The sequence below is a fragment of the Mastomys coucha genome, unplaced genomic scaffold, assembly GCF_008632895.1.
Source record: "Mastomys coucha isolate ucsf_1 unplaced genomic scaffold, UCSF_Mcou_1 pScaffold23, whole genome shotgun sequence".
Lineage (NCBI taxonomy): Eukaryota > Metazoa > Chordata > Mammalia > Rodentia > Muridae > Mastomys > Mastomys coucha.
Window position 1 is genome coordinate 111,753,323 of NW_022196906.1, and position 26,320 is coordinate 111,779,642.

Consider the following 26,320-nt stretch of genomic DNA (forward strand, 5'->3'; position numbering starts at 1 on the left):
CAGCATGGTGGACAAGCCTGGGTACTAGCAGCATGGTGGGGAAGCCTGGGTGCTGGCAGCATGGTGGGAAGTGCACTGTAGGCTGGTTCACAGCCTGCAGATCAGGGCAGCTGTGCTGCTGGCACTGCCTGGGAGCTTTCTGTGTTTTCCAACTCAGCAATGGCTGACATCTATGTCCTCTAAGACATTCACCTCTAGGCTGCTAGACTCAGGAGAAAGGCGGCAAAGATTCATCTTCAGCTGAGCACCCACGGCTCCAGCACTCAGGACTGATAGCTGAGGCAGGTGGACTAATGTTTGTGGTCAACCTCTACTACACAGAGAACCTACACCGCCAAGGAAGACCCTATCTGCAGGAGAGCTAGAAAAACGCTGGAGGATCCACATCTTCATACTGGCTAAGGATCTAAGCAAAGCTGGGAGTCTGACAACATCTGTGAACGATCCACCCACTTCTAAATCCAGCTATGACTGAGGGGGACTGGCGCACATCCAGTGTCCTTGGATGAGCATGTGGCAAACAGGAGAGGGACTTAGGAATCCATTCTCTCTCGAAACTAGCCCTGCCCACTGTCACCTCTGACACATAACCTGTCTGTCTTCTCTAACTTCTGAGACAGTTCTTTAAAGTAGGACATGAGTAACTGCCAAGCAGCACAAGTCCTCGGCAGCTTGTGCTGGATGTGCGTTGTTTGTTATTAACAAATAATAATAAGGCAATAAAATTCCAATGATTATATTGGGGATTCTCTCTTGACTGGGGCACACTATGTATCTGAATGAATTAATGAAACCTACGTAACCTCCCGCTGCTGTCTGTTTCCTAACTACTTAGGGAACAACTCTACCAGAGGGTAAAGTGTCTGCCCTGAAGACTGCTTTTTATGCAGGATTGGCCCAATGCTGCCTTTTATAAAAGGCCTGAGCTTTCTATCAGAAACTCTCATTCCATTTATGCAGATATTGGATAGTAAGGACACACAGCTCTCTGAATAGAACATAGTTAAAACAAGAGGAAAGAGGAGCTAGCCCAGAAGTGGTGGTCAGATGGGAGCCCTGGTGAGCTCCACCTCTGCTCTCAACACTCAGAGGTTTTGCCTGACAGTAGCTGAGCCATGCACATATCTCAGGGCACAGATAGGACAGAGAAGAGTCCCACAAGCCACTCCCCTGTTCCAGGGATCTGCTACTACTGTACCTCGCTTCTCTTACCTGGAAAGATTGCAAGCATAGGAGGAGTCTATTGCTATTCATATAAAACTGTCAACTTCACAGAATTAGTGATATTCGGAAAGCAGGCATGTCAGATTGGGCTTTGCTAGAGACAGAGCATGAGGACTCTGAGCTAACCAGCACATGAGTTCTATGACACATTCATAACACAGCTGACCTACTCTAGTCAGAATCTAGAGGTGTTATTGGGAGGTAGGGAGTGGCAGGCAGGAGGTGGGGCTGAGCTGCTGGAAGTAGGTCGCTGGGAGCACACCTATGGGTGCTCTCTTGCCCTGGCCCCTTCCTGTCTTCTCTTTCCTCTGCTTCCTGTCACACCCGGATATGAAGTACTCTGCACCCTCATGACCTCTGAGATGAACTGACATCTCTTTCAGTCTTTTCTGTCAATTATTGAGTCATGATGGCCAATACCAAGTCTCTCTACAACAGTCCACCTCAGACACAGGAAACCTCTGCGCCTTTCTTCATCCCAATCCCAAAGATCTAAAGTTAAAAGACTAGCTTTGTGTAAACACACATTTTTCCCCAGGAATATAGTTTGGTTTCTTGACAGCCTCTAGTTTATTAACATCATGATGATCAGTGGCTGAAATTTTAGATGTGGAGAAAAGTATTGTATATGATTAAAATGTACATCAGTCAGAGAGCCTGAAACTGCTGGTGGCGCATCTGCATACTAACCTGCTCTCCCAGTGACTCATCATCTCTTGCTGTGGGTTCTTGGACTTGGTGCAGCATTTTCTCCAGTTCTTTCAGTAACCCTTCTGTCTCAGAGACAACTAAAGGAAATCATGAATACAGTAAAAGTTGCATCTTTAGCTAATTCCATCTAATTCATAATCTTTTTATTGGTTATTTTATTTATTTACATTTCAAATGTTATATCCCCCTTCCCAGTTTCCCCTCCAAAAGCCCCCTCCCCTCTCCCCTTCCCCCTGCTTCTATGAGGATGCTCCCCACCCACCCACCCAATCCCTCCTCACCACCCAGGCATTCCCCTACACTGGGAAATCAAGTCTTCACAGGACCAAGAGCCTCTCCTCCCATTGATGCCAGATAAGGCCATCCTCTGCTCCATATACAGCTGGAGCCATGGGTCCTTCCATGTGTACTCTTTGGTTACTGGTTTCATCCCTCGGAGCTCTGGGGGATCTGGTTGGTTGATATTGTTGTTCTTCCTATGGAGTTGCAAACCTCTTCAGCTCCTTCAACCCTTCCCCTAGCTCCTCCATTAGGGTTCCTGCGCTCAGTCCAATAGTTGGCTGCAAGCATCCGAATCTGTATTGGTAAGGCCACCACCTAGCCTCTCAGGAAACATTCGTATCAGGCTCCTATCAGCAAGCACTTCTTGGCATCGGCAATAGGGTCTGGGTTTGGTATCTGCATGTGGGATGGATCCCCAGGTGGGGCAGTCTCTGGATGTCCTTTACTTCAGCCTCTGTTCCACTTTTTGTCCCTGAATTTTCTTTAGACAGGAGCAATTCTGGGTTAAGATTCTGAGAAGGGTGGGTGGCCTCATCCCTCAACCAGGGACCATGCCTAACCTCTGAATATGGTCTTCACAGGTTTTCCCAGCCCTTTGTCAGGCATTTCAGCTAATCTCATCCCCATTAGGTTCTAGGAACTTCTTGCTTTCCTGCATCTGGGACTTTCTGTAAGCTACCCCCAGTTCCCCATCTCCCATTGCTGCATGCCTCTGTTCAATTTCCTGGCCCTCTGTATGTCTCCACTGTCTCCTCCCACACCTGACCCTCTGTATGTCTCCATTGTCTCCTCCCACACCTGACCCTCTGTATGTCTCCACTGTCTCCTCCCACACCTGACCCTCTGTATGTCTCCACTGTCTCCTCCCACACCTGACCCTTTGTATGTCTCCAGTGTCTCCTCCCACACCTGAGCCTGGCTCCCCTTTTCCTCTCCCTCTCATCAGTTCCTCCCAAGTCTCTTCCACCCTCTACCTCCCGTGATTATTTTGTTCCCCCTTCTAAGTAGGACTTAGCATCCATACTTTGGTTTTCCTTCTTCTTGGGCTTCTTATGGTCTGTAAGTTCTATTATGGGTATTCTGAACATTTGGCCTAATACCTACTTATCAGTGAGTGCATACCATCTCAGGATGATATTTTCTAGTTCCATCCATTTGCCTAAGAATTTCATGAAGACACTGTTTTTAATAGCTGAGTAGTACTCCATTATGTAAATGTACCACATTTTCTATATCCATTTCTCTGTTGAAGGACATCTGGGTTGTTTCCAGCTTCTGGCTATGAACATAGTGGAGCATGTGTCCTTGTTATATGTTGGAGCATCTTCTGGGTATATGCCCAGGAATGGGATAGCTGGGTCCTCAGGTAGTACTATGTCCAATTTTCTGAGGAACTGCCAGACCGATTTCCAGAGTGGTTGTACTAACTTGCAATCCCACCAGCAATGGAGGAGTGTTCTTCTTTCTCCATATCCCTGCCAGCATCTGCTGTCATCTGAGTTTTTGATCTTAGCCAATTTGACTGGTGTGAGGTGGAATCTCAGGGTCATTGTGATTTGCATTTCCCTGATGACTAAGGATGTTGAACATTTCTTTAGTTGTTTCTCAGCCATTCAAGTTTCCTCAGTTGACAATTCTTTGTTTAGCTTTATACCCCATTTTTAATAGGATTATTTGGTTCTCTGGAGTCTAACCTCTTGAGTTCTTTGTATACATTGGATATTAGTCTCCTATCATGTGTAGGATTGGCAGAGATTATGTTGCTGTTTTGTCCTGATGACTGTTTCCTTTGCCTTATAGAAGTTTTTCAATTTTATGAGATCCCATCTGTCTATAGTGAATCTTAGAGCCTGGGCCATTCTATTCTGAACAATAAGAGAACTTCTGAGAGAATCAGCATCCCTGGCCTCGAGCTCTACTACAGGGCAATAGTGATAAAAACTGCATGGTATTTGTAAAGAGACAGGCATGTAGATCAATGGAATGGAATTGAAGACTGATTCATAATCTTAACCACCTAGAAAGAATTCTTCTATGTAATACAGAAATAAAAAGAAAAACTTTAATATTTAAAAATTTTTTATCTCTACTTAGCTTAAAAAATAAGAGATTTCCTTATAGCTTTTTCTTACCTGGTTAATTTTTATTATCATATGGTTTTTATATAGGGCCTTTGCCTGTTGAAAACTTCTGTTATGGATTTCCAGGCTAAATTTTTATAGTTCTTTGAAAGGAATAGCTAATTTTCTTGGTATGTATATAGTATAAAATGCTTTTGAAATATAAAAAGCTCATTAGAAGTGGTTGCATATTTCTTCTTAATTGGGGCCCCAGGGTACCAAACTCAATTATGTTTATAAAGCTCACATCACAACCAAGGAGCTATAGGCAGTTGATAATGGGGAGGTCAGTCTTCCACCCTCTGCTAGGTCCACAATCCTCCTGGAAGTGGCCCCGTACCCATGAGCACTGAGACTACCAGATTATTTGGGGGGTGAGGTGGGGGAGACACAGAGTGAAGAGAGCAGAGAGAGAACAGGGGAGTTGGGAGGGGTGAGGTGGGGGAGACACAGAGTGAAGAGAGCAGAGAAAGAGCGGGGGAAGTTGGGAGTGGACTTGGGGGGAGAACGGTGTAGGGAGAAGATGGTGGGAAGGCTTGTACCCACGTAGGACATCAAAGGTTGCTCTTAGGAAGGGAAAACACAAGACAAAGTGGCTGGGCTGAGCGCACACTCACCCCTTCTTTTCCCTCTCTTTTCCGCTTTCATGCGCGGGACCTGTGTGAGCGGTGCCTCTGTGGGGTGCACATGCATTTTTGTGGGTGCTTGTGGAGGCCCAAGAGTGTTGTCAGGGATGATCTTCCATTGCTCTATTGCCTTATTTACTAAAAGGGGTCCAGAGCTCCCTACTATGGTTAGTCCTGCTGGCCAGCTTGCGGCCCACTGATGTCTGTCATGGTCTCTGGGGATTCTGACTTTGGTCCTCACACTTGCATGGTAGCGATTTTACTACAGAGCCATCTCCAAAGCTCCCTAGGCTCATCCATTTCTAGTCCAAGAGACAACGTATGTTAATTGCCCAGTATGACTTTTAAAAAGAAAACATTATGCTGTTAAATGTCTTTTTTGCATAGCTATGAAGTAAAAAGAAAGGGGGTTTACTACGTCATTTAATATGTTGAGATAAAATAATGACCTCACCACCACCTAAGAAAGAGCCTATGATAATGACAGAGTTATATTCTGCCTAAATAAAACAGCAGTTTTATTTGACACAAAGTCTTGCTGAAGCAAAGATCAGAGAAAACAGCATGCATGTAGCTTGCTGCATGCCACCAGAGACAGAAGTCTGCCTAAAGCCAGCACAACCCGGAGGGAATGTCACGCCCTGGCCTCCCACCTGATCCCAGCAGTCTGACACAATACTTCTTCTTCTCTACCAGTGCAGAACCCCACAAGCCATACATCTAAATGTGCCCAGGCAGGACATAAGAAAGAGACTTGGAAATCCCAATAAAGCACTATTAATATCAGTACTGACCAAAATCATGGCAGTGAGGAGACTGAAAATCTCCCTGTGATTGTTGCTATAGCACAGGAAAACCAGTTTTCCTTTTACACATTTTACACACTACACACATCACAATTTGCATAAACATTTGGACCAGCATCTCTTTGCCTAAGCATTCTTCTATTCAATCAACACATATTTACAGTGCATCTACCGTGGGCGGGGACTCAAGAGAGCAAGTGTAGACGAAGAAGCCTTCCTCACTGTGACCTCTGCCGGCCAGCATTAGGCAGCTTGCAAAACTTGTTTTGAAATAACCCAGAAGCAGCTTGGGAGTGAGCTCTTCCGTTTAAGAGCAAGACAAGCAAGACGAGCACAGCTGGCGGTGGCCATGCTGTTGGTTACCGGCCAGGGCTGTTTTCAGAGTAATGGCCATTCTGGATCAGGAGCACTCAGTTTGTTAGGCCTGAGAATCAGTTGAGTAATTCATTTCAAACATGGATACACGGTGTCTACTGAATCCAAACTTGCTAGAGGAATGTATGCTTGTACTGAGGCATATCGAATGAAATTAACATCCGATTTTACTAGATTGAAAAATGTTCATTTATTTACATGTGTGCATGCCACAGCTGCATGTACAGGTCGGAGGACAACTCTGAGGAGCAGGTTCTCCTTTCATCTTGTTACAGCAGGACCTCCACTGTTGTTTCTGTCCGCATATGCAGCACACTCTAGGCTGCCTTCATTCTCCTGAGTCCCCCTGTCTCTCAGTGGGAATGCGAATGCTGCACTTACTGCCATGTGCTGCCTAAGCCAGCCTTTCCCTGAGCTTATGGGGTCAGGCTTGAGGTACAAGTGCTTCCACACATGGAGCCATGTCCACTGCTCCAGCTGTGGTAGATCTCTCGTTAGTAAGGGCCTGTTCACTCACAGGCCACTATCTGTGCCTGCCCAGCTGTGGTAGATCTCTCGTTAGTAAGGACCTGTTGTTAACTCACAGGCCACTATCTGTGCTTGCCCAGCTGTGGTAGATCTCTCGTTAGTAAGGACCTGTTAACTCACAGGCCACTATCTGTGCTTGCTCTCAGGCTGACTCTCTAGTTCTCCTCACAATTTTTCCCTACTTTACATTCTAAGTTTATAAAACTGACACTGAAATTTAATATCCTGTTGAAAAGATGGATTTTAAGCTATGCTATGAAAGAAAATGGCAAGCAAACATCTTTATACTTCTAACACTAGGCTAAAGTACAATCGGGTTACGATGAGGTATGTCATTGCCAAGTGCACTGTAATCTCTGCTTGCAAGCAGCCTGGAAAAGCATCTGCACTGCCTTTTGATCAAAGGGTAGACAGAGTAATGGAGGACTTCATCAACTGGCCAGGACTCTTAACAACTTGACTGATGTTGATTTCTGCTTCCAGAGCAACAGGACACTTGCTTTTCTATAAGCATTCTTATATTGTAAACTGAAACTCAAAAAATAATTCTTAAGAAATTGCAGTTTCTGTAATCTACAGACTCAGTTATCAGAATTGGTCAAAGATCTCCTTCAAAGCTAGAGACAGAAGGAATACCTCTACTGACTGTACAACCATTGTCTCCTATCTGTGATGATTATCCTTAGTTTCCTGACTTGATTCAACTCACTATTGAGAGTAGAAAAGGAGAGGGGAGGAGGGAAATAGAGAAGGGGGAGGAAGAGAGCAGGAAAGGAAGGGGAGAGGGAGGAGAGAGAGGGAGAAGGAGAGGAGAGAGAGGAGAGAGGGGGAGATTCCATTCTCAAACCACAAATCTGAGGCAGGAGAATAAGAAACTGTATCATGTGAGTACGCTAGGAAATTGAGGCCAAGAACTTGGACATACGTCACCTTTGTCACAGAGTAGGACTGACCCTACCCTTGTGTGAGCCACTGCAACAGTGGTTCCCTGTGCTTTGTCCTTTGCAAGGTTATTTCTCTTCCCTTTGCTTGGCATCCAAAAATACTAAAGCAAAGTCACATCAAAATGACTAAATGGGCCAAAGCTTATGGACTCTGAAGAGAATAAAAGATTGCATGTCCATGATTAAGGTGTTAGCTGTTAATCTCTCTCTACATTCATAAAACCTAGAAGGCCTGGTTCCTTCAGATTACAACACACCATGAAATGATCCTTCTTGTCCATTAGTTCCAGAAGTTAAATAACACAAAGCATGTCACTTGCCATGAAGCTTATTTACGGAAAAGAATGACTGTCTAGAGAGCAACAGGAAGTAGCCCCAGAAGGCCAGTGATGCGCCGGCTGGAGAAGAAAAGAGGAGACATGTACCCTGAACTACAGAAGCCACTGGTCATCAGCAGAGATCCCTCACGGGAGACATGCACCCTGAACTACAGAAGCCACTGGGCATCAGCAGATAGCCTCACGGGAGCCTACTGTCCATGCTCCCTCTTCCTTCTCTAATAAAAGCTCTGTGTATATCTGGGTTCGCAAAGTGGGTGCTTTGATGCTGGCATATCCTTAATAGGCATGGATTGCCCCCGAATTAATGAGATTTATTCCTCACCAGCTCTCTGTTCTGAAGAACTGGCTCTCAAGCAACAAGCACTGGATCTGAGGCCCATGGTGCTGTAAAGAAGTTGATATGGATGCTTGGGAAAGGAGATTGCTCTAAAGTGCTATCCTCGGAAGCAACTGTGACAACCTTGGAGGAAGGGTAGCAATGTTCACATCACTCACTCACTACCCACAAGGAAGGGATTTCTAACAATAGGGATCCACAGAAATGTTGATAGAAATTTAAAAGTTTGAAAAGTGTTTTGTTGTTCCTTACATGCTGTTGGTTTTATTTATTTGCTTTTATTCTCATTTTTATTTGTTCTTTGAAAACTCTGTACAATGTGTTTTGATGAAATTCACTGCCCCCAGCTCTACTCCTTCTAGGCTCATCTCACCTTTCTAGCCACCCAACTTTACCTACTGTCATTTTTCTTAATCAGTTGATGCCTAAGCTCTGGTCTGTGTGGTCATCACTGCAGGGTGATGTCTACCTGCCCTGGCTACAGCTGGGAAGGAAACTGACTCTTTCCCAGCAGCTACCACTTGTGAGGAACTCCTTAGCTAGGAGTTTGACTTAGCGCCCACCTTCCATCTCCATTCTGGAATTCTATCTGTCATGAACCTACACTTGTCTTGTGCAAAATATCTCAAATTGCTGTAAACTCTTAAGTATAAACTGCCTTGCTTTGTCAGGAAGTCTCTTTGCAGCCACTCCGCACCTCTGGCTCTTACTTTTCTCTCCCCTCTTCCATCATGATCCCCAAGCCTTTCGTGGATGGAGGTAGTATACCTATGTATAAGATTTAGGACTGAGTATTCCACAGTCCCTTAAGGTTCTTTTGCAATAGGTGGTGATTATGTAGATTTTTGCACAGGACCACTCTCGTGTATCCCTGGCTTGCCTGAGGATGACCTTAGAGGCCTGTGCCACCACACCAAGCTTTGTGCTTGCTAGGTGAGCACTCTAACAATGGAGCCTTATTTCCAGTCCCAAGGAGTGTTAAGAATGAAAAGGAACCACTGTTTCCTGGCATTTCCTCTGGGAAAGAACACGTGGAGTGGTTTAGTGACTCCTACTCTTTAGTTGTTGATGATGAGATGGAATAAAATGGACTAGTTGCATGTTTTCACATCTTTACAGGGAAATCATGCCCAACAGTGTTAACCTAGCCAACTACCATGCTTAATAAGGTCATGGATCTTAAGGAGAACCTGCTATTACCTACTATTACTTCAACCAATATAATTCCTACCCACATTCTAAAACTTATCCGTATATCTCAAGATAAGTGTATCTCTCACTCATCATCAAAAGAGCTGCTTCTTTTTTACAGTAGACTGAGTCTTATCCTAGAAGTGATGTCCTCCATGACCCATATAGAGCGTCTAGGTGGCCATGACTGGAGCAAAGCCTTCTGGAGCAGGAGCCCTGGCTTCAGCAGCCACACTCCCTGCAGCTAGAGTGAAATGTTGCTCATTTGTGCTGGTGGTGGATTTGAAATAACTGGGCTGTCTTGGAGGCCATCTGGTTGACTTCCAATGGGCTATCTGGCTGTCAGTCCCCACTTGGGCTATCTGGCTGTCAGTCCTCACTTAGGCTATCTGGCTGTCAGTCCCCACTTGGGAAGGTTTCTGACAACTGTTCCTTGGATTAATTTTCTCATTGTTGTGACAAAATACCTAGCAAAAACTATGGAGCAATGATTTTTTTTTCAAGACTCAGAGGGTTTCCACTCCTATTTGCTTGGCCTAGTGTTTGGGTAAAACATCACTGGAATTGGAGTGTGCTACACAGCAAAGCAGCTCACTTCAAGACTGAGCAGGGATCAGAGTGGGACTAAGACTTGGAAGGTGGCATAACCCTCGAAGGCACGCCCTATGGCTCTACTTCCTCCAGAGGTGCCTTCCCCAGAAAGCCTCCAATGTTTGAAACATTAGCCTCTAGGGTCATTCCACATTGCTCAAGCTGAATAACTTGTTCTCAAAAATTTAAGCTACTCAGAGGACTAAAGAATACTTATTACTAATGAGTGTGTGTGTGTGTGTGTGTGTGTGTGTGTGTGTGTGTGTGTGTGTGAAGGATTTACCATGAAGTTAACATTCTTTATAGGGCTTGCTGAAGTTTCTTCTTACACTGCTTAACTATTCTTATGTACCTGACAAATGGCCCTAGGAAGGGCTGGGTTTCTCTAAGCCTTCTTCAATTCATATTCCAATTTATAGCACACATACTGATTTGACTTCTGTTACAATTTCCCACTCTCAGTCCTTCATTCAGTCTCTGTTTGGGCTGCTCAGTGAAGGGTGCAGATGAAGCTGAGATTTGGAACAGAAGGTCTTGATGTGATGAGATCTATGTAGGTCCACAGAAGGATATTTACAGTGGCCTTTGACCACTGAAACTAGTGAGTTGAAATATAGGGAAGGGCTCCCCTTCAGAAAAAAAGGATCAAGTAAAGAGAGAAGGCAAAGATAATAGAAAGAACGGGCAGTTCCAAATGAACCCATCTTAGAAGGAGAAGGGGCTGGCTAGGAGTCTGTAATTGTTTGTATGTGCTCAGCCCAGGGAGTGGCAGTGTTAGAAGGTGTGGCCCTGTTGGAGTAGGTGCGTCACTGTGGGTGTGGGCTTTAAGACCCTCATCCTAGCTGCCTGGAAGCCAGTATTCTGCTAGCAGCCAACAGATGAAGATGTAGAACTCTCAGCTCTGCTTGCACCATGCCTGCCTGGATGCTGCCATGTTCCTGCCTTGATGATAATGGACTGAACCTCTGAGCCTATAAGCCAGCCCCAATTAAATGTTGTCCTTATAAGACTTGCCTTGGTCATGGTGTCTGTTCACACAGTAAAGCCCTAAGACACAGCCTTTGGGTAAGTAGGCTAGCCCTCCTCCGTGTGTCCATTTAGGGATACACAGACGTTCGCCTTGCTACTGGAACATAGGAATTGAATTGATCATGAAAGCCAAAAGGAAGAAGTAGCCAAGAACAGAAGTCAGGAGTGTGAGACCAGCAGCAGAAGCCTTGAACAGAGACAGGAAGAGGTAGCCAAGAACAGAAGTCAGGAGTGTGAGAGCAGCAGCAGAAGCCTTGAACAGAGACAGGAGCAACAGGACTTTGCCATGCTTGGGAAGAAAAACAAAAGGACTGAAAAGAAATATTCCATCCTTCCTCTCCCTGCTTCACATTCTTTACGTGAGACTACAGGCCAGTGGCTCATTTAGTCACCTGGAATGCAGTGCCCACGGCTGCGCAGAGCTTCAAGGAGGAGCACTCCTAACAGAACCTCTCATCTGATGTGCTGTAAGCACGACTACCCCAGCTACACCTTGCAAATAAAGCATCAGCTTACTTTTGAAAACTGATGAAGATGGAGGGCAGGTCAGTCGACAGCATGAGAGCCAAACCTCGTGCCTGCATTCCCACACTTTCTATTGTGTCTGATACTGTGGTGCCTTGGATGAGAGCAACCCACAGGCTCGTGGACTTCAGTACTTGGTCCCGGTTGGTGGAACTATTTGGGATTGGGGGTAATTTTGCTGGAGGAGGGGTGTCACTGGGCTTTGAGCTATCAAAAGACACCTGTGATTCTCAATGTTCTTTCTCTGCCTCCTGGTTGTGGATCAAGATGTGAGCTCTCGGCAGTTTCTTGGCTACACCATCATGAACTCTAACCCACTGAAGCCATAAGCCAAATTAAACATTTTGCCTTGGTCATGGTACTTTATGACAGCAACAGAAAGTTACTGAAGACAATTACCAGTGGCAATCACTTCAGCCTAGGCCATGGGCTACTATTAGTACCATTTTTTCCCTCTTTCTTTGGCTTCCAATAGATTTGGGATGGAAAGGTCTGGGTTGACGCACAGTTGATAGCATTTTCTTCTACAGTTGTCAGCGCTTCATTTTAAAACACAGAATATATGGCAATTTCAGAGAAATTCTAATTAAGACAGAAAGAAACTGGAAGACCTCTCATTTGACACAAAATGACCCATTAACCTTTTACTCCTATATAAACACAATAGCTTTGTGTCCCTTAAAAACCAACAACTATAGTTTTATTCTTTTCTTGTGCAAGCTTTCCTCCCTCTCCTCCTGCCAGTCCCCACACACCTCCCCTCTCCCTACCCCTACCCCCACCCCCCCATTTCCTCCTAGAAAAGACCAGGCCTCCCAGCAACACCCAGCAAACACAACATGACAAGACACACTAACACCAGGCAAAAGCCTCATCAATCGATCAATCCATGCTGAGCTAGGGAACCCAGCAGGTGGAAAGGGTCTCAAGGTCAGGCGAAAGAGGTAGAGCCACCGCCACTGCCCTGCAGGAGTGCCACAGAAACAGCACGCCACAACCAGGGTATGGATGCAGAGGGCCTCGGGCACAGCTACGTAGGCTCTGTGATTGCTGCTTCAGTCTCTGTGAGCCTCCATGAGTTCTGTTTAAAACACTCCATTATTTTGAAATTATATCCAAGCAAAGAAAGCAAAACCATGACAGGCTTCACATACCCATGTTTTCCTTTGATAGGGCTTCATCAGAACAAAAAATTTCAACAGAGCACTTTAAAGCAGCATCCCTAAAAGAGATTTTGACAGATTTAGTTTCAAAAGAGAAACCCCAACATACAGACATACATACACATATGTACACACATACACATCCATGCATGCACATATGCACATACATGCATGTATCCATTTTATTGCACATATGGAAATGTGTATTTGGTAACTGTATTTGTGACTGTCTACATCTCAAACTTGGGTGTGTTTTCTTGATTGTCTCACAGGGAACAAATATGACCTGTGCTCTCAGCAGAGCACTGAGAAGCTAATCCAACAAGCACTCACACAGGCATTCTTCATGTAATTACCTTCCAAAAATATCTATTAAGTAAGCACTGTCCTCGTTATGTAAAGAGGCTGTGGCACTGAGACTACAGAGGCAATGAGAAGTCTGGCAGCACAGGTAAATCATGCCATGACAGAAGCCATGCTTCCCTGTCACACTGCACTGTGACAAGAAATGTCTGTGCTGATGCACTGTTGTCATCAGAGGTTCCTAGAAGTTGGTTCTGCAAGCCATGAGTCTTCCCCTTTTAAACGGAGGTAACTTTACAATGCTGTCCAATATATGTGATGGGATCGCTGTGGTGTGTAACTAAGGCAACCAAAGTTCATTTCTAAGAATGAGTTTCCTCCAAAGGTCATGAGTTCAAATCCCAGCAACCACATGGTGGCTCAGGACCATCTGTAATGAGATCTGACTCCCTCTTCTGGTGTGTCTTACATATAATAAAAATAAATTTAAAACAATAAAAACCAGGTTAACTTAAGAATGAGTTTTCAAGATGGTGGAGATAGCTTTGCACAGGAGAGACCGCCTGAGCTCACTACCAAGGCATTCTAAGGGTGCAAGGGAGAGTCACTTCCTGGGGTTTGCCCTCTCCCTCCACACGAGGACCATGGACATACATGCCCCACACACATACAAAACAAACTGAAATGAAATAAGTACATAAATAGGAATTTAAAAACTGGCTCTCTTCTGCAGCCTCTGTTTGTGACTGGGGCTCCTAGTACAGCCGTGGTCATATACTGGAAAGTGCGTGCTGAGGCCCCTTCAGTGAGAAGCACTGAGCGCGTCATCAGTGGCTCGCTACTTCACTATGGAGATTTGACCCTGGCTCGTCTTACTTATTTTAAGCTAAAGACTATCTTAGATGTTTGAATAATAATAATCTTAAAAAGTTCTGGTTCAACTTGGGATGTGAAAGACTCTCAGGACTCGATGGGCGTGACCTTAGCCAAAATGCCCAACGGTGGGGAGAGGGAACTTAGAGCCCACCTCCAGTACATAGACAGGGCCTCAGTGGAGGTTACCAAACCACAGTCAAAGTTTCTGACCCAGAATTGTTCCTGTCTAAAAGAACTGGAGGGACAAAAATGAAAAGGAGACTGAAGGGCCAACTTGGAATCCATCTCATGGTGGGGGCACCAAGGCTTGACACTATTACTGATGCTATGAAGTGCTTACAGACAGGAGACTATGGCTGTCCAACCACTGGACTGAAGTCAGAGACCCCTATGGTTGAATTAGGGGAAGGCTTGAAGATACTGAAGGACAGAGCAACCCCATAGGAAGACCAGCAGTCTCAACTAACCCAGACTCCTGGGAGCCCCCAGACACTGAGCCATCAACCAGGCAGTACACACAAGCTGGTCAGAGGCCCCCAGCACTTATATAGCAAAGGACTGCCTGGTCTGGCCTCAGTGGGAGAAGAGAGATTTGAGGCACCGGGGAGGAGGGGAGGTCTGGTGGGGTGGGGAGCATCCTCTCAGAGACAGGAGGAGGAGGAATGGGATGATGAACTGTGGAAGGAGGGACTGGGGGGAGCAATGGCTGGATTGTAAATAAATAAAATTTAAAAACAAAATAGCTGATAATGTGTATACTCTGAATATGCATACATATGTTAAAAAAAAAGTTCTGGCTCAACATACTTTTAAGAATGTAAAAGTTTCTCAGCCAAGTACCCTGACTTGTGCCTGTGATCCCAGCATCTGCGAGGCTGAGGCAGGAGGGGAGGTAGTTTGAGAGTGAAACCCTGATGGAAAACCAAACTCAACAAAATAAAGCATAACTGTCTCTGTACTTCCAACTGCTAATTTACCAATGCTTTCAAAAAGGTTTAAACACAGTGTCTACCCAGTGAAGAAAGTCAGGGAAAATGTCACACAATAATTAAATACAATTTATACACCTCAATTTTATTCTAATACTTTAATTTCACAGAACGTACCTTTTCCACTTTCTAACCCTGGGCCTTTTCTTTTCAGTATTATTTTTGGAAACTTGCATCTATAAATAAAGATTAAAAAATGAATTAGTTTATATTGTTTTAGATTTGCTCAATATTCAGGTGGTTTTTGTGCCGCCTATATTCCTTAGCAAGACCTTTCGGTCTAGCCTCCACCTCACAGTCACTTAGCCCATACTCCTTAGCAAAACCCTCACAGTCATTGCAGAGGTACTAACCCGCTTGACTCCAGAAATAGAATGATCAGATAAGATTCTGCTACTTCAAACATTCCCATGTGTACCTTCACAAAGCCATAAAAATAAGATGATTTTTAAGCTTGACAAACATTTAGCTTTAAGGAAAACAGAAGCGTTCAGCCCGCAGAAGTATAGAATGCAAAGGTGCCTGGTGGGAAGTGACAGAGTAGAAGCCCCCAACAATCTGCCCAAGAAACACAGCTGGTTTTTACGTCTAAGCAATGACAGGTTCTGCACTCTGCTGTGAAGTGACCAGATAAGGCCTGGAGACAACAGGGTTTTTTTGACTGTGAAAAGCGCAGGCAAAGCTTGACTCGCTAGAGCACACAAGCAGGTGTTCTATATCTGGCCTGCCAGGTGAGATGGGAAAAGCAGTGTTTCTGATTAAAGAAAACACTTAGCCTATGCTATTGAAGTAAAACTCTAAAGTTATGCTCTGAGAACATTAGGGTTTCCAAATTTAAAACACACATGCACACACACGCACACGCACACACGCACACACGCATGCACACATGCACACACACGCACGCACACATGCACACACGCACACACGCACACACACACACACACACACACGCACACACACACACACACATTGGTTCTCTAGGATTCATACACTAGGAGAGGCAGAAGCAGAAAAGCAATTAATGTAAAAGACTCACACAAGATCACATATGCTAACTTCACTAGTTAAGAATAACTAAAATTAAAGAAACATGCAAGAAAAGTAAAACCCACAAAGTAATGTCCTCAAGTATAGTTCAGTCGCTACGAAGCTCAAAAGCAGCAAAACCACTGGATGGCCCTGGCAGTCAGGGCAGCGGCTGCTCTTGGAGCATGCCTTAGCAGCAGCAGTGCATGGAGCGCTAAGGGTCAGCCTGCACTGCATGCCGTAGCAGCAGCAGTGCAGCAAAGTACCATCAGTCAGATTATACAAGTGGAACTCACGTGGGAACTGGGTGGCGCGCCGGCTGAGGCTGCTGACTACTACAGCAGAGAAACTTTGGAGCTGTTTACATGTCTCAGGTGTTAATTTCCATGATTTTTCAGAAAATCATCAAAGCTTTCAAAATAAAAGGGAACGTAAAAAGAAACAAAACAAAACAAAAAAAAACCAAAAAAACAATTCCTCTGAAAGAGCTACAAAAGGACATGCCTCAGAGATTTAACCTAAAAGAAAAAGCAACCCTAAGTGGAGATAAAGAAGTTACTAAGCATCATGTTCATCCACGTGAGCTCAAGGCCTCTGCAGGCTCAGGCCAGACACAGCCTCAGTTATTGTGGAGAGGGGACGGGGTAAGAAGTCCCACCTCCACCTGAGGGTCACTGGCAATGTGTAAGATGTCACATCTCCAAGTGTCATGAACAGTGCCACCTTGATCCGTTTACAAAACCCAATGACAAAATAGAAGCCAAAAATCCTGCACAGGCCGGGGTGGAGCGGTGGATCTGGGAGGAGTTGGGGGAAGGGTGAATCTGATCAAAATACGTCATACAGGGTGCTCAAAGCACTAATGAAAAAGGATGAACAAAATGAACTATGAAACCTAACTGGGGCTGGGGTATAGAGCTCAAAACTAGAGTTTTTATAGAGTTTTTATAGAGCAGGCATAAGACCTGAGTTTGATTCTCAGCACTGAGAAAGATTAAAAAATAAAAGACTAATTTGTAGAGAAGAGAAAAAAAAGAAGATGCATAATCAAAGATAATAAAATAGAAGAGGAAAGAATCAGGACAGGGCAGTGTGTGTGTGTGTGTGTGTGTGTGTGTGTGTGTGTGTGTGTGTGTATATATATATATATATATATATATATATGGTACTGAATTATTCGCAAAGAAAGATGTAATTACAACATTTAAGACCAATAGAGGAATTTTAAAAATAACAACACAGGAGTTCCAGAAAAATAACTGAAGATGAATATATTCACATATAAGGATAACCCCCAAAGAAGAGGATTGCACTGTGTAACTTCTAGACTAGTAGGAAGAAAAAGAGGGAATATATGTATATATGCACATAGGCACATGTGTACATATGTAGAATTGATAACTGGAATGGCAAACAGTAGAACTGTCTTTAACTCTAAATGAAGAAAACCCTTAGGAATTGCACTTACATTAACTTTATACACTCTGACTCGACACTGCATTTCCCTAAGCCATCTGACATCTAAATGAACATGCGCTGCGCTTTAAACAAAAGGAACAAGCTGCCTAAAGTCCAAAGGTGTGAAGCACAGAGCCAGCATTTTATTCTCAGAGCAGGCCAAAGTCTGTATTAAAGCCTTCTCTTGAGGTCACCCTCTTGTCAGTGCTCACTAAAGATCTGCCTGCCTTGACAGTCTTTCCAAAGGTGAAGCTGCATTCTTTGAATAATGTAGAAAACTTTTTCAAAGATATGCTATAGAAATCTGCAAGGCCAGCATGCCTATTTCTCTTTGGAAAAGATGCCAGGGATGTGTGTGTGAAGGAAGCATGCAACCACTTCCTGCATCAGGTATAAATGACAGTGCCAGCTGAGCCCTAGCAACCGCAGGGCGCGGCGAATACAGTCCAGACTGTCCTAGACAGACAGACTGCCCTAGACAGACAGACTGCCCACAGCATTTCCTTGAGAGGGATGAGGACTGCAAACATCGTTTTCTCTCCCTATTTTGGATGCTATTTTTTAAAGTATATAATTCTATTGTTTCTTACACAAACACTACACATCGATTGTCATATGCTAGCCAGGTCTGGCATTCCCATGACCTCTGAAGAGCATCAGAGCCTGTGCCTGGTAGTGTGACTCCTAGACGCTTGCTGCCTCCTGCTCTCTGCAGTTGTACTTGAGCTCTGTGGGTTTCTCTGGTTAGGGTCTTACAAGAGAGAACAACTAGAGTGTGCCTTCAAGCAGTGAACAGAGGCACAGAGGGAATCTTCTCTAAAAATAGAAGCTGGCTCCCAGTGCCACCTTGAACAAAAGCCATGAAGGATTTCCTATTAGCACCTCCAACTGTGGCTAAGGATGAATGAGACTGGCATAAAGCTTCAAGGAGCTCTATGATTCGGCTCTACTCAGAGATCTTAAAGGCTTGCTATTTAAATTTTCTAAAAGGCCTGCTCAGGAACTGAGCACAAAAATTCTGGGTGGCTTGTCACTCACGTCTTTTCACTCATATCTGTAAAACACTTAAGAATGGTAAGAGTTAACTCCACTAAGGGAGGATAGAAGCTGGGCTTGCAGTCCAGCTGCTCTTCTGACAAGGGAGCCAGGGATCAGATTATCTGACCTCTGGCTGGAGGCTCTGTGCAAATCCAAGACAGCTGCAAACATTTCCTGCTTCTGTGCAGTTTTTCCTAAAGCCATTGGTCATTTCAGCTGGGAGATGCTGGGCGATGGGGCATGTTGGCAGGAGACCCGTTTCTAGGGAGACTTCTGAAACATTTAAACTAAACTGTTAACAGCCAATGTATAGAGAACATTTAATGGTTATAATGCTGCATTATTTTTTTTTTTACAGACAAAGAAATGAATGTTCAGAGTGTTATTGTGAATGGTGAATGTTATTCACCATTTTTTCTCCTATTAACCTCAACATTAAGAGCGCTCAGTGACTCCTCAGCCTGTGGGGATCACGTCAAGTCTTGTAAGCCTAAACCCCAGAATAATACATAACAACTGTTTTCTGACAGGATAGACACAATCTCCCCCAGTTACACAATAAAAAAACATAGTCTTCATCATCCTGTGAGGCCTGAACACTGTGCACCAACACTGTGGAAAATCCAGAGAGCACTCTGCACACAGGCGCACGGGAAAAGGCAGGCCGTCATTCCCTGTGGGCTGGGCGAGTGTGCTCTCCAGTGCACACTGGTGTGGTCTGGGCGAGTGTGTTCTCCAGTGCACACTGGTGTGGTCTGGGCGAGTGTGCTCTCCAGTGCACACTGGTGTGGGCTGGGCGAGTGTGTTCTCCAGTGCACACTGGTGTGGTCTGGGCGAGTGTGCTCTCCAGTGCACACTGGTGTGGGCTGGGCGAGTGTGTTCTCCAGTGCACACTGGTGTGGGCTGGGCGAGTGTGTTCTCCAGTGCACACTGGTGTGGGCTGGGCGAGTGTGTTCTCCAGTGCACACTGGTGTGGGCTGGGCGAGTGTGCTCTCCAGTGCACACTGGTGTAGGGATTTCTGATGTGTACCTTATATGAGAAAGTTATTTTTGAAACATTTGAAGACATCAAACATATAAACAAAAAGAGCAATAGTACCTCAAAGTCATCAGTCAGTAGATTATACAGAAGCTGAATGCTTCTACAGCAGAGTCTATTATAAACATGAATTCTGTAATGAGTCAGTTCTATTAATTCTCACTGACACTGAACAGCAGTTGCTGCAATTGAGCAGAGGAAGGTCATCTAATATCTAGGGACATTTCTGCAATCTATGGACGTAAAGCCATTACTCACATTTCTATTTTATATTATGCTAATAACCATTATTGATTTTTGTTCTGATGGGATAAAGCTGAGGGAGGGGTGGTGAATAGTACCCCAACAGACAAATTAAAAAATATTGTTCTACCTTCAGCTAGTTCAAGTCACAGGTGTAAAACCCATAAATATACAGGGTAAATTTAATTAATAACTCAAATTTCAAGTGAATTAATCTCAACTAAATCTTTAAATGAGTAGTATGCATAGGAAGACAAAAGTAAAAAGAAAGTTATTCTTAGAACTTGAAGGTGATTTTCAAAAGGAAACTGTTTTATTAGTAATAAGTCCTAGGACAGTTTCTAAAGACAGGATCTGGTACAGCCCTGGCTGGCCTGGAACTCCCCTTGTAGCCAAGGATAACCTTGAACTCCTGATCTCCTGCCCCACCTCCTGAGGCTGGGACTACAGCTATGTGACACCTTGCCCAGATTAGTTTTTCACTTGGTTTGCTTTTGTCATTTGGTTTTTTATAATAATGTTTTAATTTTATAACATTTATCACTAGAAACTTACTAATAAGCAAAACCATCACACACTAAAGTTAACCAGACCCAAAGTCTACACAACCTGATGACCTGTGCAGAATCAGAAGAGGCGTCTCAACAGAAGCCACAGAGCTAGCTGCACATGGAATCTCACACTTTCAGTATCAAATCAAGTTTATGTGTTTATCCATGTTTTCAAGTCATTTTATTAGTTATTTGAATGGAATAGCGTGTTTGTTATGATATTTTCACTCATATTTATAATAAGTAGCCTTTTCCTAAATCTAATAATGCTGTACTCCCAGGGGACAATGGTAAATGTAAATGATACATGGTAAGAGTTGATGTCCATGTAATAGAAGACAGTGAAATCACTAATTCTGCCCACACTCTGAAGAGACAATGCTGTGCTGCCTCCCATACTCTGCCACTCCCAGTGTGCACTCAGGCCCTGGCCCTGGACCCTTACCGAAGATAGCTGTGTCTTCTGTGACCCTGAACTCCTTCCTGAGGAGAAGTAGCATGTGTGTGCTGCAGGCTGCGCTTGGCCATCTCTGATCTCTTCCTCAAGCCCATCCATGAACCCAGGCAACCACACACAGGCTCCTCTTTTTAATACAGTTGGTTTTCCTATGTCGCTGATGCAATCTGTGTCCAAGTGTGTGCTGTAAGCACCTCCCTTTTTCCACTTCAGTAATATCCTATAATTAGACACTGCCATCTGAGAATGCTAATATTATAATTATTTTGCACAAAAATAGAGTTCAACACTATTCCATATGTAAAATTTAAAATAATTTTATTTAGTTGTTCAATGTTATTCTCTACTTAAGTTTAACAGCCATATTAAGCTATGAATTTATTGTTTAAAAATTCTAGGAAAAAAATAATGTGATATGTCTGAAAACGTTGTTCTGAGTGTCAATGTGAAGCATGATTTGAAGTACTTGTTCCCTTGTCCATCAGTGTTTCTATTGCCTTAGTTACATAAAGTTAGTGGAAATCATCACAAACATTGTTTGGAGCCAGCCTAAGAAAGCGACTATATGGAAGCAGGCTCATGGACCAGTGACACCCAGAAATTCATGGAGACAGGCTCATGGACCAGTGATACCCAGAAATTCATGGAGACAGGCTCATGGACCAGTGACACCCAGAAATTCATGGAGACAGGCTCATGGACCAGTGACACCCAGAAATTAAGAGGTTTTTGGAACCCGGGAGGTCGCCGACAGCTGCTCCATGGCTGTCACCATGCCACAAAATGAATATATTGAATTGCATAGCAAACGATATGGATATTGGAGTACCACGAGAAAAAGAGAAAGAAAGAAGGTCGGGAGGCCCATGATTGGCCTGAAGGCTAAGCTCTACCATGAGCAATGCCACGGTGAGGAAATACAAATGAAAAAGACTATTAAGAAGCAGGAAAAGAGAAATGCCAAGCAGCAGGATGAGACTGCACAGGGAGCAGGATGAGGAGCAGGCTGCACAGGGAGCAGAGTGAGAAGCAGGCTGCACAGGGAGCAGTCCCCGCCTACCTGCTGGACAGAGAGGGAGTCAGAGCAAAAGTACTATCCACCACGATTAAGCACAAACGGGAAAAAAACGGCGGGAAAGTGGGAGGTCCCTCTACCCAAAGTCCATGCCCAAAGAGAAATAGAAGTACTGAAAGTTATTCAAACAGGGAAAAGAAAAAAGAAGGCATGGAAGGGAATGTTCACTAAAGTCTGCTTGGTTGGTGATGGCTTTACAAGAAAACCACCTAACTATGAAAGGTTCATTAGGCCAATGGGTCTACGTTTCAAAAAGCCCATGTGACACACCCTGAGCTGAAAGCTAGCTTTTGCCTGCCCTTACTCGGTGTGAAAAAGAATCCATCATCCCCATTATGTACAACTCTGGGTGTGATCCAAAGGTAGTTACTGAAGTGAATGTGAGCGAGTTGGGCCTTGTGACACAAGGAGGCAAGGTGATTTGGGGAAAGTCTGCCCAAGTTACCAACAATCTTGAAAACGATGGGTGCATAAATGCGGTCTTGCTGGTTTACAGTGATGTCATACAAATCATTCCATTCAATACTGGAGACTACAGTCAGGAAAACGCCATTGCTGTGGCCTTTCTGAACTACCAAGCAGCCTTACCCCATATGCAGTCATCAAGAAGTACTTATTCAGTTGTAAAGGAAAACAAAACACTGCCCGATTTTAAAAAGAAAGAAAGGAAGGAAGGGAGGGAGGAAGGAAGGAAGAAGGGAAGGAGGGAGGGAAGAAGGGGGGAAGGAAGGAAGGAAGGAGGGGAGAAAGGAAGGAAGGAAGGAAGGAAGGAAGGAAGGAAGGAAGGAAGAAGGGAGGGAGGGAGGGAAGAAGGGAGGAAGCAAGCAAGCAACTATATATTCAAGTAAACTTCAGAATGAAAAATCAGTTTGTGTGTGTGTGTGTGTGATTTATTTTCCCTTAAACAATAGAATTTGAAGTTAACTTTTAAAGCACAGTCTTACCCTTTTCTTGGCCACCACAGCAGCGTTGGTGCCTGTTTTGGCTCTGTCTGTAAGATAATACAATATATCTACTTTAAAAAAGAATCCATCTTCTGGTTGAAATAGACACATAAATACAAAATTAGACTTTTCTGCTTTTTCACGCATTAGTAACAGGACTGTTTTCAGTGGCCCTTTTAACTAAAACACTAATAAATTCACCTCCTCAGAGTTGAGTAGAGCTAAGTAGTCCAGAAGCCATAATGTCAAGAAGGAACTCTTGTCTGATGGGTGTTGTTGAAATATTATTAGTTAGCATTAAGTCTGCCTAACTTTTCTTTTCTGGTTTGTCTGTGCACTCTGGAGTACATGAAATCTAGAATGAAGTCCATGCTGTCCCTACTTGCACACCTGTTACATACTGGACACTGGATTAGTATATAAACTGTGTCATTTAATGTGTGTAGCACTGTAAGGCACACAGCCCATCTTCCCTGTACACCAGAGCAGACACTCTAGCACCCTGCCTGTGCTTGTGCTGGCAGAGTAGAGCCATTTGATTACAAGCCCCGAGTCTGTCCATGGTTTATGCTGCTTCTATTTGGGGCCACTGAGGTACCAATACTGCCCTGCATGTGACTCCACAAGAATGTGAATACTGGTACCATTTCTCAGACTACCACTGAAACCAGAATATTTAGTAACCAACTAGCTCATTGGAAAAATTTCCCAATAGATTATTTTGGTATATACAATATATGTATGTTACTTAAAATTCAACAGAGAATCATTATCTTTGAGTCACTGGTAGGTTTCGTCTGCCCAGTGGATGGCTCACACCAATACACCTATGGGTGGCACAGACTAGACATAACGTGTTGTTGAAGAGAACAGGTTGAAAGGGGGAGATGTTGGGACATACAGGGGTAGTGGGTTGAGGGAGATGGGGAATGTATGTCATATCACTGTACACATGAAATGAAGTTATCAAAGAACATTAACAACTGACAGAAAACAAATACCCAGGGAAGTGTGTTGTATTTATATTATCACTATCACTGGCTTCCACATGTGAATTGTCCTTTTCTGTACCCCAACAGTGCTTAAATGACCATCCTCCGAGAAACACCATTTCCCTTCACTCAAGAACACATAAGACTACTCACCATTCCAGGAGATGCCTCCAACCAGGAGAGATCCCACCTTCTCTCTGATATTTTGTATGTGTCTAAACATTATGCAAGACTGAAACAGTCCTCAAAGTTAAGAATAAAAGTTTATATGCAGAGGCTGTTTGATGCCACTCATGGCCTCCTAAGACTGACGCCGGGCGTCTTTAAGTACAGCAGCTGAAAGTACCCTCTTACAACGGGAGAACTCAGGAAAGCTTCTGCTCTGACATGGGACTTAAAAGTTGCCACCACATCCCAGTGGGTTAAGAGCAAAACTGAAAATACATAATTCTATCTACCAGGGAAGAGGGTTTCTTGAAGCACACTTCTGCTCTCAAATCTGAAGGAACAGACAGCAGTGAAAAGAATTACGATTTACCTGAGCGAAACACATGGACAGAATCTTCCATGGCAATCAGTCTAGAGGTAAGAAACCCTAATTGGCCTATCCCTGGAGGGTAAATATGGACAACCCTGTGAAATAAAAACCATACTGGAGCACAGGGTGTGAGATCTGGAGCCCTTCTCTGAGTTCTTTTTCCTGAAGAGCCACCAAGTTCTCATTGGGAAGACAGGAGAAAGCTCAGCCAAGCATCTGGCCGAGTGACTGGGAAATGTGCTCACAGCCATGTTCTTAATGAGATCTGCCCACAAAAGAAGCTATTTACTACTGTCCAATGAATTTGAATTTTTTCAGTGCCTCACTCATCATGGGAAGCAAAACACACAACTGTAATCCCCTGTAGGTGCCCTTATTACTTAAATGAATAAAAAAAAAAAAGAAAAAATGAGGAGTCTTGTCAGGTTCACAGCCTAGAACTGAGGCCTAGAACTGAGACCAGCACTAGGACAGCAGAGCGCCCTCAACCCCACCCCTCAGACGACTAGAGCCTGAGACTGTACTTTCTGTTGTCCAGGATACCACACCCAGCTTTGAAGAGAGATCGATAAATGGATGGACAGACAGACACACAGATAGGTAGGAAGGCAGATAATTATAATTATCACATTAAGAAACCTCATACTAAAAGTCAACAACAGCAAAAACTGCTGGGTAATGAAAAGAAACATGAGACTTATCAGAGTCAGAAAGAAGTGCTAGAGGATCAAGGGTCCTTTAACAGGGGAAGAATGTCTGCGATGGAGTCAGGAGTAAGCAGGTGTGGCCTGGGGAATGAAGCTCTAAGCCTGAGACTGTATTAAATGAAGCTGACTGAAGTGAAGGGGGACAAATAAAGAATAAAGGGAAGGAGGAAGGAAAGCATGGGGAGAGAGAGAAGCAGGGAAGGTTCATCTGGGCATGGTGGTGCAATCCTATAAGCCCCGCATTTGGAGGCTAAGGCTGCAGGAAGATTGCCATATAAACAAATAGCCAGGGCACGAAGAGACACGGCAGCAAAGAAAACACAGAGGAACAAATACGCATGTGGCAGTGTTACGCAGCAGGCGTAGCCAGCGCCCTTGGGAATAAGCATGGTGAGGTGACACACCTTGTGGAGAAAGTTGATTGTAACACAATACTTAGAGCATGCAGAGCAACAAGGGCTCTCAGGCACTGCTGACACAACCCTGGAAATCAGCATGTCTTCAACATAGTACCTGCTATCTATCGTGGTTACTGTTTACTAAAGGAACTGAAATCTCATGGCCACAGGAAAACTGCATTAATCAGTAACCACCCAAACGTGAAACAATCTGGATGTTCCTAGGTAGGTGAGTGATGGAAAGTGTGGTATGTAAAGGAATAGCTATAGAATGATGTGGAAGAAACTTGAGTGTGTGTTACTATAGGAAAGAGTCCAATATGGAAGGATGCCCATGAGACATTCTGGAAAAAGCAGAACTGTGGAGACAGTGATAGCAAAAGCAGTTTTTGGGTGTTGGCGTAGAAAAGATGAGTAAGTGGGACGCGGGACTTTAAGGCCATGAAATGACTGTGTGCAGTGTGACAATGATGACACAGAGTATAAAAACAAAGTGGTCACCAGAGACTATGAAAGCTAGAAGATCCTGAGCAGATGTCATACAGACCCTACAAGAACACAAATGACAGTCCAGGCTACTATACCCAGCAAAACTCTTAATTGCCATCAATGGAGAAAACAAGATATTCCATGACAAAACCAAATTTACACAATATCTTTCCACAAATCCAGCCCTACAAAGGATAATAAGTGGAAAGCATCAACATAAGGAGCAAAACTACACCCTAGAAGAAGCAAGACGGTAATCTTTCAACAAATCCACACAAACCTCATTCCACCTCTTACAACAAAAATAACAGGAAGTAACAATTACTTTTTCTGAATATATTAATTTGAAAATTAATATGACCAACATATCCTAATCGATTGAAATCTAATAATATGAGGAA

At 44.0% G+C, this 26,320-nt stretch overlaps 1 protein-coding gene and 1 pseudogene across 1 annotated transcript in view; one reads left to right on the forward strand and one right to left on the reverse strand.

Annotated features, from left to right (window-relative positions):
- The window catches only part of Zcwpw2 (zinc finger CW-type and PWWP domain containing 2), a 106,646-nt gene that overhangs the window by 6,168 nt on the left and 74,158 nt on the right, over positions 1–26,320 (reverse strand). Inside the window, exons 5-8 of the mRNA XM_031346003.1 lie at positions 22,796–22,842; positions 15,079–15,137; positions 12,785–12,852; positions 1,915–2,012 (exon numbers count right to left, since the gene is read on the reverse strand). Coding sequence (XP_031201863.1) covers positions 1,915–2,012; positions 12,785–12,852; positions 15,079–15,137; positions 22,796–22,842 — 272 coding nt within the window. The remainder of the gene's footprint in view (positions 1–1,914; positions 2,013–12,784; positions 12,853–15,078; positions 15,138–22,795; positions 22,843–26,320) is intronic.
- On the forward strand, positions 21,550–22,782 carry LOC116072540 (annotated as a pseudogene).